Source organism: Danio rerio, chromosome 5 (genome assembly GCF_049306965.1).
Source record: "Danio rerio strain Tuebingen ecotype United States chromosome 5, GRCz12tu, whole genome shotgun sequence".
In the NCBI taxonomy this organism is placed as follows: domain Eukaryota; kingdom Metazoa; phylum Chordata; class Actinopteri; order Cypriniformes; family Danionidae; genus Danio; species Danio rerio.
Window position 1 is genome coordinate 77315001 of NC_133180.1, and position 12500 is coordinate 77327500.

General features: G+C 34.2%; 1 protein-coding gene across 1 annotated transcript in view; it reads right to left on the bottom strand.

Moving 5' to 3' along the window:
• LOC141385713 (uncharacterized) overlaps positions 1 to 12500 on the bottom strand; it is a 49481-nt gene that overhangs the window by 34810 nt on the left and 2171 nt on the right. The window contains exon 2 of the mRNA XM_073951754.1: positions 11003 to 12500. This exon is cut by the window's right edge and continues 166 nt beyond it. Coding sequence (XP_073807855.1) covers positions 11003 to 11977 — 975 coding nt within the window. The 5' untranslated portion in view covers positions 11978 to 12500. The remainder of the gene's footprint in view (positions 1 to 11002) is intronic.

The window sequence follows — 12500 nt, forward strand, 5'->3', positions numbered from 1 at the left end:
ATTTCATTTTAGTGGAAAGACTTGCGCCACGTTTTTATGTCTTCAATTTACCTTCGCTTAACGTAATGCAGAACAGCATGGGCATTCACGAGGCTGATCGCTTTGTTTATTTACATTTTAGAGTCGAACAAATTAATATTTTAATTAAAGTAAATCTAAACATTTTTTGAAGTAAATCTAAACATTTTTAGTTTAATTGATATATCTTTTAAAAAAAAAGTTCAGATTGTCCTATATAATATTAATCATAATAATATATATATATATATATATATATATATATATATATATATATATATATATATTTATTTATTTATTTATTCAATCATTTTCTTGTCGGCTTAGTCCCTTTATTAATCCGGGGTCACCACAGCGGAATGAACCGCAAACTTATCCAGCAAGTTTTTACGCAGTGGATGCCCTTCCAGTCGCAACCCATGTCTGGGATGCATCCACACAATTTAGCCTACCTAATTCACCTGTACCGCATGTCTTTGGACTGTGGGGGAAACCGGAGCACCCGGAGGAAACCCATGCGAAGGTAGGGAGAACATGCAAACTCCACACAGAAACGCCAACTGAGCCGAGGTTTGAACCAGCGACCTTCTTGCTGTAAGGCGACAGCACTACCTACTGCGCCACTGCCTGGCCCTATATATATTTATATATGAGCAATATCACACAAGTGTAGTATTGCGTTTATACAACAGTTTGACAGCACAATTTTGCTAACAAGAAAAAAAGAAAATCAAACACGGAGAGTCTAAAAACCCCTTTCATTAGGAACTACTTTCGTCCGCCGTTCATTCACATCTGCAGCTGACGTCAAAACAGCAGGAGCCGTTACTAATTCACCAACCTTCCTTCAGAGCTAGTGTTTGAATGACTCTCTATAGTGTAATCTCTAAAGTGATGACAAAACAGCCGATTTTGTTTTGTATTTCTGACAGTGTTTCTCTGTTGCAATCGGGATATCACAATCATTAACCCCGAAAAAGCAACGCAATCACTACCAGACTGCTGTTGGGTTTGCGATGAGGAAAAACACATGCGGACTTTGCTTCTTTCTTTCAACCAACACAACACACATTCCTGAAATGCCAGCAAATCTGTATAAATACAGCACTACAGCATACAAAAGAGAGAGATCGACTTAGAATATCACCGACCAGCATACCTGCCAACATGTGTCGGGGGTGAGGTCTCTGACACTGTTGAGAACCGGGATAGAATGCAGCGGGTTTTGCTGGCTTGTTATGGGCGGAGTAATACACAAAGGTGAAGGGTGAAGAGGCCTTTGTGTGCTGTTACTGGCAAAATACTGCACGGCTATCAGCCAATCAAATTCAAGAACCAAACTGTCAAACTGTTGTATATATATATATATATATATATATATATATATATATATATATATATATATATATATATATATATATATATTTATTTATTTATTTATTTATTTTTTCTGACTCAATTATGCTAAATACAGATTAAATCACTCTTTATGCAGATCGAGCTTCTCTGAACTGAACTGGAAAGCAGTGGTCTGAATGTGTGAGAAGGTATTCTGAGGGTAAGGATTTTGTATCTTTGCTTCTTGGAAAAATATATATATATATATAACTAATCTGTTCTCATTCAGTCTTGCAGATCATGGCCTTATTGGTATGCTAGACTCGCACCTTAGATTTAATCACAGATTACACAGAATCACATCCAAAAAAATACATGTGAAAAAGTCTAAGAATACCAGCAGCAAAGATCCAGAGCCTGAAAAAAAACATCCAAATCCAATCTAGAGCATAAGAAGTCAATATCGGTGGCAGTGCTACTATTACATTACAATATCAGCAAACCTATAAGGGATTAAAGTGGACCTATCGTGCCCCTTTTTTACAATAAAAAATAATTGTCTATAGAGAGAGTGTGTGTGTGTGTGTGTGTGTGTGTGCGGAGTTTCAGCTCAAAATAGCACACAAATAATGTTCACTAACTCTCTGAAACTGACCCTTGTTTTTCCTAATTGTGGCATTTTGCTGACTGTCGCTTTAAATTCAAATGAGATTGTGCTCTCTTCAGAAGAGGGTGGAGCTACAAATGCATTTGTGTTAGCAGGGCCAGATGTAAAACTCTAATGGTGCACGGCTGCTTCTCACTCAGGGCTGTTTATGCAGGAGAGATGGTCAGCAGTGGGCGGGGCTCTCCCCCTCTGATGACATGCACAAAGAGAAAATGTTTTTATCAAGTCTGATAATATTTCTACCTTTAGACGTTGGTTATATTCACACACTTAAAATCCCTTGAACACTTGTTTAAAACCCTTATAAAAGTGATTTTTTTTTTTAAATATGTGCACTTTAAGATGTGTACAGAAATAGTAAAAGTCTTTGTATGACAAGAAATAGTACTATAAATAATAGTAATACAAGTAAAAAAATCTAATGTTTTAATAAACTTGGAAAACACTCAAAACTTATAATTATAGTGAATTTATTTATTTATTTATTTATTTTATTTTTTTTGTAATATTAATTCATTCATTCATTCATTATTTCATACATTCATTCATATATATCCATCCATTTAATTATTTATTTATGTATTTCATGTATTCATTTATTCTTTAGTTCATTCATACGTTCATAATATTTAATTATTTATTTAATCTAATTTAATTTAATTCAATTTTTTATTTATTCATTCATTCATTTGTTCATTTGTTCATTTGTTCATAATATTTATTTAGTTATTCATTCATTCATTCATTCATATTAGTTATTTATTTTTTATTAATGTATTTGTTTTGTTTGTTTTGTTGTTTTTATATATTTATTTATTTTCATTCATTCATTCATTCATTCATTCATTCATTCATTCATTCATTCATAACATTCATTGATATCTTAATTCATTAATTCATTCTTTCATTCATATATTAATTAATTAATTAATTAATTTATTTATTTATTTTTTATTTTTTGTTCATTAATCCATTCATTCATTCATCTATTCATTCATTCATTCATTTGTTTTTTCATAATATTTATAATTAATTCATTCATAACATTGTATTTATTTATTTATTAATTTATTTATTAATTTATTAATTTATTCATTTATTCATTCATTCATTGATGATGATTCATAAATGCTGTATTAGTTAATTATTAGTTCATTTATTCATTAACTATCATTAAGTAATTAAATCGCATGGTAAAGTGGTTGCTATTTCTTCAGTTTAAATCAGCAGTGTTCAAGAATAGAAATGCATTAATCAGATGTGCCGTTCTTTGTTTATTCTGCCATGTAATACAGTTAGCTGTAGACTTTGTTTGGTTGCCAGGCAACTTAGGACATTAATATAGCATTGAATTCATATGGCACAAGTGTGTGCGTATATGGCTATATTTTAAAGGTCTTCATGCATCTGCCTCATCCGTACAGATTGCAGAATAAAGCATGAAAGCACTCAAAAATGCACTCCAAGCTTTTGTCAGAGGTAAACCGGTGCACTTAGGCAAAACACAAAGCAGAGAAGCTTAAAACCTCTTTAAATGCAAAAATCACTGAAATGTTCTTGCAGATTTCACCAAATGCTGTCGCAATATGATAAAAATGCTGCAATCTTCAGTAAATGGTTACATGAGTTATAATAATATGAGCTGCATAAGCAACCGGTGTGATGAAAAGTCCTAAAGTTCAACTGTAGTTTGGTAGTTTTCAAAGACGGAGAGTGGGTTTTAGCCATCGAAATAATAGATGTTTAATAAAGCTGGATGACTGTGCACTTTTGGTAAAAGAGAGAGCAAAACAAATAGAGAAAAGAGACAGCTAAAATACACTGAGAAGATTTTCTTGCTGGGGTTCAAGATGAGAAGACGTAATGTGGACGTAGTGTTTTGTAAAACTGTTAAATGCAGTCAACATTGGGATTTGTGTTATGTTAGTAAACACATTCATTCATTCATTTTCTTATGGGAAACACCCATACACTCTCATTCACACACATACACTTTTGACAATTTAGCATATTCAATACCCCTTGTACTGCATGTGTTTGGACTGTGAGGGAAACCGGAACACACGGAGGAAACTTAAGCCAACACGGGAAGAACATGCAAACTGCACACAGAAATACTAACTGACTTAGCCGAGGCTCGAACCAGCAGGCTTCTCACTGTGAGGCGAAAGTGCTACCCACTGCACCACCGTGCAGCTCACTGATATACACAAATTTATAAAAATTAAAATTGTTTGTTTTTCAAGTTAGAGTCAGGTTTGGGACTAAGAAACAATAGTTTAAGTATCATTTTGAAGAAAGAAATGTTTAATCAATTTAATAATAATAATATTAATAATAATAATAATAATAATAATAATAATAATAATGATAATAATAGTAAAAATAATAATAATTTTTCCAGAGATGGGTTGCGGCTGGAAGGGAATCCGCTGCGTAAAAAAACGTGCTGGATAAGTTGGCGGTTCATTCCGCTGTGGTGACCCCAGATTAATAAAGGGACTAAGCCAACAAGAAAACGAATCAATGAATAATAATAATAATAATAATAATAATAATAATAATAATAATAATAATAATAGTAATAATGTTTATTTATATTTTCTAGTGAATTATTGTAATTTATATGATTGTCATTTTTTTAAATACATTTTTAATTTTCATTATTAATGATGGAAACTAAATTTGTTTTATTCATTCATATATTTGTTTCTTTCTTTGTATTTTGAGTAAAAAAAAAATACACCTAATAAAACATTGGTTCCTGCATGTTAAGCAATGTCACGATCACCAGCGATCTAGTCTTTGCAGAATGCAGTAAAACATGCATTATCATCCGAACCCCAATCCTGCCACTATATGAACAAATCCCAGAAATCATTGCTCCAATCACTCCTGCCACAGCTGACAATCATCCAGATACTGACACACACACACACACACACACACACACACACACACACACACACACACACACACAGTTGGTAACTCATCACGGACTCATTATCTGGGCTACATTTTCACCTCTCAAACACACACACACACACACACATGGCTGAGTCCTAACCCTAGCTAGTTTATACACTGTAACATCACTAAGCGTTATTCTGTCCAATCATTCTCTGTTAGATTCTTTCCTTGTTTGCTCCTGTGTTTGACCATTGCCTGCCTGCCTATTTCTTCTTGTCCAGCATCTAACAGGTACACACACTGATGTTTTCCCTACTCAATGTGCATAAAAATGAAAAAAAAATGACATGTAAAATGCAGCTTATTACTTTTTTTTAATACAATCTTTTTTGGGGGGTCTTCATGCTTCACTTTCTCAGTAGTAGTCAGTTTGAAGTGTATTAGAAATGAGAGAAACTATTATGCTTCGGGGAAAAATCAATAGTAGTCCGAATGGCACAGTGATCTGCCGATGTCTAAAGTCATGTAGTGTGAAGCAGATTCTTAATATTTTCATGAAGCAGCAGCTCAGACCTGCTCTCTGTATCCGTCTGAAAGCCAACTCTACTTCAGATGCATCTATATGGGTTTCAGTGGTGCGTTATCTCGGCTGAACCAGGCCTTTTCTCTGCTTTCCCACAATTTCCCTGTCAAAAGCGAACGTCTTGACGGTTTGGACATACTCAGGTGTGAGCTTGACACTCAATTAACCTGCGCTGATAGGAAAGCTTTTCTTACAGGAGACAGTGAGTGTTTATTCTGTGTTTAAATGCAGCAGATCGCTCAAGCAAACACAATAATCACAGAGTAATACGCATGCTGCATGCTCCGATTGTCTTGAAAATGACTGTACGACACTGTTGTTTTTATTTCTTTTTTTCTACAATGGAGATGTTCAAGAGCCAGTCCTTGAGTTAGATCAAATAGTGTTGTGTTTCATCCCATGGATTGCATGGAAATTGATTATTTTCAAATGGCAGTGCCTGACGATTCTTTCAAAAGCTTCCTGGAAAAGGAAGATTTGTGTTCTGCAGATTGTTGTCGGCTTTCAACAATTTATAGCAAATTTTAGTCAAGAAGAGAAAATGATTTATCCTCAGAAATTGTACTTATTTTTTATTTTCTTATATTTCCCGGGTGATGTTTAACAGAGCAAGGGCGTATATCACAAAGTCTTATTTATTTTAGCTTGTCTCTCTTTTAGTTTGTGTCTTTGTCTCACATTTATACACTCACTGGCCACTTTATTAGGTACACCATACTAGTACCGTGTCGGACCCCTTGACAAATGTGCTCTATTGGATTGAGCTCTGGTGACTGTGGAGACCATTTACGTACAGTGAACTCATTGTCATGTTCAAGAAACCAGTCTGAGATGATTGAGCTTTATGACATGGTGCGTTACTGTAGTAAAGTATATTATACTCTATATGTTATAGGATTTACTACTGAATATGATTGCTGCATTTAACTGCAGCAAACAGCTGTATATTTTAGCTTAATATACATTATAATAGTACAAAACTACACCATTGGGCCTTTTGTTTACATTAGTATAGTGGTTGTGTTACTATAGCTACAATTTAATTACCACAACAGATTATTTCCTGTAGTTGTTGAGTTACCATAGCAACTGTATAATTACCACAACACATGAGTTACTATAGTTGTTGTGTTACTATAGCAACTGTAGAATCACCACAACAGATGAATTACTGTAGTTGTTGTGTTACCATTAAAACTGTATAATTACCACAACACATGGATTACTATAGTTGTTGTGTTACTATAGCAACTGTAGAATTACCACAACAGATGAATTACTGTAGTTATTGTGTTACCATAGCAAATTACCACAACAAATTAATTAATATAGGTGTTTCGTTACCATAGCAACAACATCATTACCACAGGAAACTAATTACTGTAGCTTTTGTTACCATAGCAACGGTATAACCACAAAAGATCAAGTACTAAAGTTGTTGTGTTACCATAACAACAATATAAATACCACAACAGTTTAACCACTGTCATTGTTATGTTTCCATAGCAAAACTAAAACTACCACAACAGCTTGATTACAGAAGTTGTGGTACCATAACAACCGTATAATTACCAGAGCAGATCAATTACTTTTGTTGTTGTGTTACAATGGCAACAGTATAATTACCACAATAGAATAATTACTGTAGTTTTTGTGTTACCATAGCAACAGTAGAACTACCACAACAAATCAATCACTACACTTGTGTTATCATAGCCAGAATAAAATTAATACAGCAGAGTAATTACAGTAGTTGTTGCGTTATCATAGCTACCATGAAATTAACAAACAGATTATTTACTATAGTTGTTGTGCTACCATAGCAACAACATAATTACCATAACAGATTAATTACTGTAGATGTTATTACCTTGGCAACGATAGGATTATGACAATGGCTCAATTTCTGTAGTCGTTTCCTTAGTAATAATACAAATAGCACAACATATTAACTACTGCAGTTGTTGGGCTACCATAGCAACCGTATAATTACCACAACGTACTAATTACTACAGTTGTTCTGTTACCATAGCAACAACATAATTACCACAAGAGATTATTTACTGTAGTTGTTGTTACCATAGCAATCGTATATTTACCACAACATATCAATTACTTTAGTTGTCATGTTACCATAGCAACAATATACATATCCCAACAGATTAATTGCTGTAATTGTTGTGGTACCATAGCAGCAGCATAATTACAATAAGAGATTGTTTACTGTAGTTGTTGGGCTACCATAGCAAATGTATAATTAACACAACATATCATTTACTGTAGTTGTTGTGTTACCATAGCAACAACATAATTACCACAAGAGATTATTTACTGTTGTTGTTGTTGTTACCATAGTCATTGTATATTTACCACAACAGATCAATTACTTTAGTTGTTGTTTTACCATAGCCACAATATAAAAATCACATCTGATTAATTGCTGTAGTTGCTGTGGTATCATAGCAACAACATAATTACCACAAGAGATTATGTACTGTAGTTGTTGGGCTACCATAGCAACCATAGAATTAACACAACAGATTGTTTACTGTGGTTGTTGTGTTACCATAGCAACAACAGATTCTTTGTGGGTTTTATAGTCATTCCAGTTGCATTTAACTACTGTTGTAACTACAAACATATTATTAGGTGCCAGTTTTCATAGGTTGTTGCCTTTACATTGTAAGTTATCCCTGAACATGATTAAATATTGATATTAAATTACTGGCGAATGTCGAGCCCAAATGCATTGTGTAACTTTTTTCTATTATAGTCTTTTTTCTCTGTTGTATTATCTGTCTGGAGATGATGGCAATCTCCCTTTCTTTCACAGTGAACCAATTCTTCTTCTAAATGATTTTCAGACGGTTGAGGCAAAGAGGTTAGATTTAGCCCTTTGATGAAGGGAGACGCCAACAAATTCATCACTTTAATGCCCCCTCACACTTATTACATAAAATTATGCTCCATACATTCTACCACTATTTGCGTGGGGCCTTTTTTTTTTCTTTTTCTGTTCATAAAATCAAATCTAGCTTGTTGAAGTCAGGGAAAATAAGCCAATTAGTATCACGGTTCACAAAGGATGAGACATGATAGGTCCAATTTAAAAAGGGCATCATCTAACAAGCATTAATTGCGGCTCCTTTATTAACAACGCCCAGGGCAGACAACTTAAAAGCGGTTCGCAGTCCATTTATATCACGATCAAATATAATGGGTTATTCATGAGGCCAAATGTAAATGAACATTATCTGACCGGGATGCTGTTTACTAGTTTTCTTTTTCAAATTGAATAGACTTGAGGCTGAAGAAAAGTATGCATATTGCTAAATATGGTGAGTCTTGTACAATAACATATATAGAGTTAATAGCGGTGGTAAAATGACATGGTCAGTGCAAAACATAAAGCATGAGCAGAGAAAAACAAATACACGACTTCTTCCAGAATTATAGGTACCTTTCAATCCTTTTCCATTCATTTTCCTTAAACTGGGATGTATATTGTTTACGTAAACAGACTCCATTATTGATGTTAAATAAATGTGTAAAACCCTATATTGTGTTACTTATTGTTTAACTTTTTGTTAAACTATTAAAAACATAACAGATTTGACAAAGACACAGTTGACAATAACATAGTTGACAATAAAAGGCAGTGACAGAGTTCATGATGACAAAGTTCATGATAACAGAGTTGATGATGACAGATTTTTATATTATAACAGAACTGACTAAAACAGAGTTGTCGACAATAGTTGACGATAACAGAGTTGACGATAACAGAGTTGACGATATCAGAGTTGACGATAACAGAGTTGACGATTACAAAGTTGACGACAACCGAGCTGACGATTACAGAGTTGACGTTAACTGAGTCGACAATAACAGAGTTTTTGATTATAGAATTGACAATAACCGAGCTGACAATAACAAAGTTGACGTTAACAGAGTTGATGATAACAGAGTTGACGTCAACAGTCGACAATAACAGAGTTGACGATTACAGAGTTGATGATTACTGAGCTGACGATAACAGAGTTGACGATAACAGAGTTGACGATAACAGAGTTGACGATAACAGGGTTGACGATAACAGAATTGACAATAACAGAGTTGACGATTACAGAGTTGACGATAACAGAGTTGACGATAACAGAATTGACGATTACAGAGTTGATGATAAACGAGCTGACGATAACAGAGTTGATGATAACAGAGTTGACGATAACAGAATTGACAATAACAGAGTTGACGATAACAGAGTTGACGATAACAGAGTTGACGATAACAGAGTTGATGATAACAGAGTTGACGATAACAGAATTGACAATAACAGAGTTGACAATAACAGAGTTGATGATAACAGAGTTGACGATAACAGAGTTGATGATAACAGAGTTGACGATAACAGAGTTGATGATAACAGAGTTGACGATAACAGAATTGATGATAACAGAATTGACGATAACAGAATTGACGATTACTAAGTTGATGATAACAGAGTTGACGATTACAGAGTTGATGATAAACGAGCTGACGATAACAGAGTTGATGATAACAGACTTGACAGTTACAGAGTTGATGATAACTGAGCTGACGATAACAGAGTTGACGATAACAGAGTTGACGATAACAGAATTGACAATAACAGAGTTGACGATAACAGAGTTGACGATAACAGGGTTGACGATAACAGAATTGACAATAACAGAGTTGACGATAACAGAGTTGACGATAACAGAGTTGACGTTAACAGAATTGACAATAACAGAGTTGACAATAACAGAGTTGACGATAACAGAGTTGACGATAACAGAGTTGACGATAACAGAGTTGACGATAACAGAATTGACAATAACAGAGTTGACGATAACAGAGTTGACGATAATAGAATTGACAATAACATAGTTGACGATAACAGAGTTGACGATAACAGAGTTGACGATAACAGAATTGACAATAACAGAGTTGACAATAACAGAGTTGATGATAACAGAGTTGATGATAACAGAGTTGACGATAACAGAGTTGATGATAACAGAGTTGACGATAACAGAGTTGATGATAACAGAGTTGACGATAACAGAGTTGACGATAACAGAGTTGACGATAACAGAATTGACAATAACAGAGTTGACGATAACAGAGTTGACGATAACAGAGTTGATGATAACAGAGTTGACGATAACAAAGTTGATGATAATAGAGTTGATGATAACAAAGTTGATGATAACAGAGTTGATGATAACAGAGTTGATGATAACAGAGTTGATGATAACAGAGTTGATGATAACAGAGTTGATGATAACAGAGTTGATGATAACAAAGTTGATGATAACAGAGTTGATGATAACAAAGTTGATGATAACAGAGTTGATGATAACAGAGTTGACGATAACAAAGTTGATGATAACAGAGTTGATGATAACAGAGTTGACGATAACAGAGTTGACGATAACAGAATTGACAATAACAGAGTTGACGATAACAGAGTTGACGATAACAAAGTTGATGATAACAGAGTTGATGATAACAGAGTTGACGATAACAGAGTTGATGATAACAGAGTTGATGATAACAGAGTTGACGATAACAGAGTTGACGATAACAGAATTGACGATAACAGAGTTGACGATAACAGAGTTGACGATAACAGAGTTGATGATAACAGAGTTGATGATAACAGAGTTGACGATAACAGAATTGACGATTACAGAGTTGACGATAACAGAATTGACGATAACAGAGTTGACAATAACAGAGTTGATGATAACAGAGTTGATGATAACAGAGTTGACGATAACAGAGTTGATGATAACAGAGTTGACGATAACAGAGTTGACGATAACAGAGTTGACGATAACAGAGTTGACGATAACAGAATTGACGATAACAGAGTTGACGATAACAGAGTTGACGATAACAGAGTTGATGATAACAGAGTTGACGATAACAGAGTTGACGATAACAAAGTTGATGATAACAGAGTTGATGATAACAGAGTTGACGATAACAGAGTTGACGATAACAGAATTGACAATAACAGAGTTGACGATAACAGAGTTGACGATAACAGAGTTGATGATAACAGAGTTGATGATAACAGAGTTGACGATAACAGAATTGACGATAACAGAGTTGACGATAACAGAATTGACGATAACAGAGTTGACGATAACAGAGTTGACGATAACAGAGTTGACGATAACAGAATTGACAATAACAGAGTTGACGATAACAGAGTTGACGATAACAGAGTTGACGATAACAGAATTGACAATAACAGAGTTGACAATAACAGAGTTGATGATAACAGAGTTGATGATAACAGAGTTGACGATAACAGAGTTGACGATAACAGAGTTGACGATAAAAGAGTTGATGATAACAGAGTTGATGATAACAGAGTTGACGATAACTGAGCTGACAATAACAGTTGACGATAACAAAGTTGACATTTAAACAGTTGACCGTGACAGAGTTGACAGTAACAGAGTCGACAGTAACAGAGTTGATGAAAGCCGAGTTGACTAACAGAGATAACAGCAACCGAATTGACAGTAACAGCGTTGACTATTAGCTAAAAACGCTAATCTCAAACCTGATCCCACATGACATTTCTAAAACACAATTAAATGCATTTTCATCATATTGAGGTTTTTCATGAATGATTGAGATATTCTCTGAAATATTGCAGAAACAAAGTTGACACAATATTATTCTACAGTTGGTGAATCCTAAACACTTTGCATGTGTTAATAAGAAAAATGACTCTGTTTCCTACTAAAAGTGACATCACTTGAAGCAAGTCACATGTTTTTCTTTTTGTTTTTTTTGTTTTTTCTCTCAGTGTTTTACAGATTGCTCTGTCTTTTATAACCATCGTACCATAGTTGAGTAGGGCATAGGGACAGACAGATGTACGTTTTCTTTCTGAAATTACAGATGATACAGAAATATACAGCAGATGTTTCATGTACG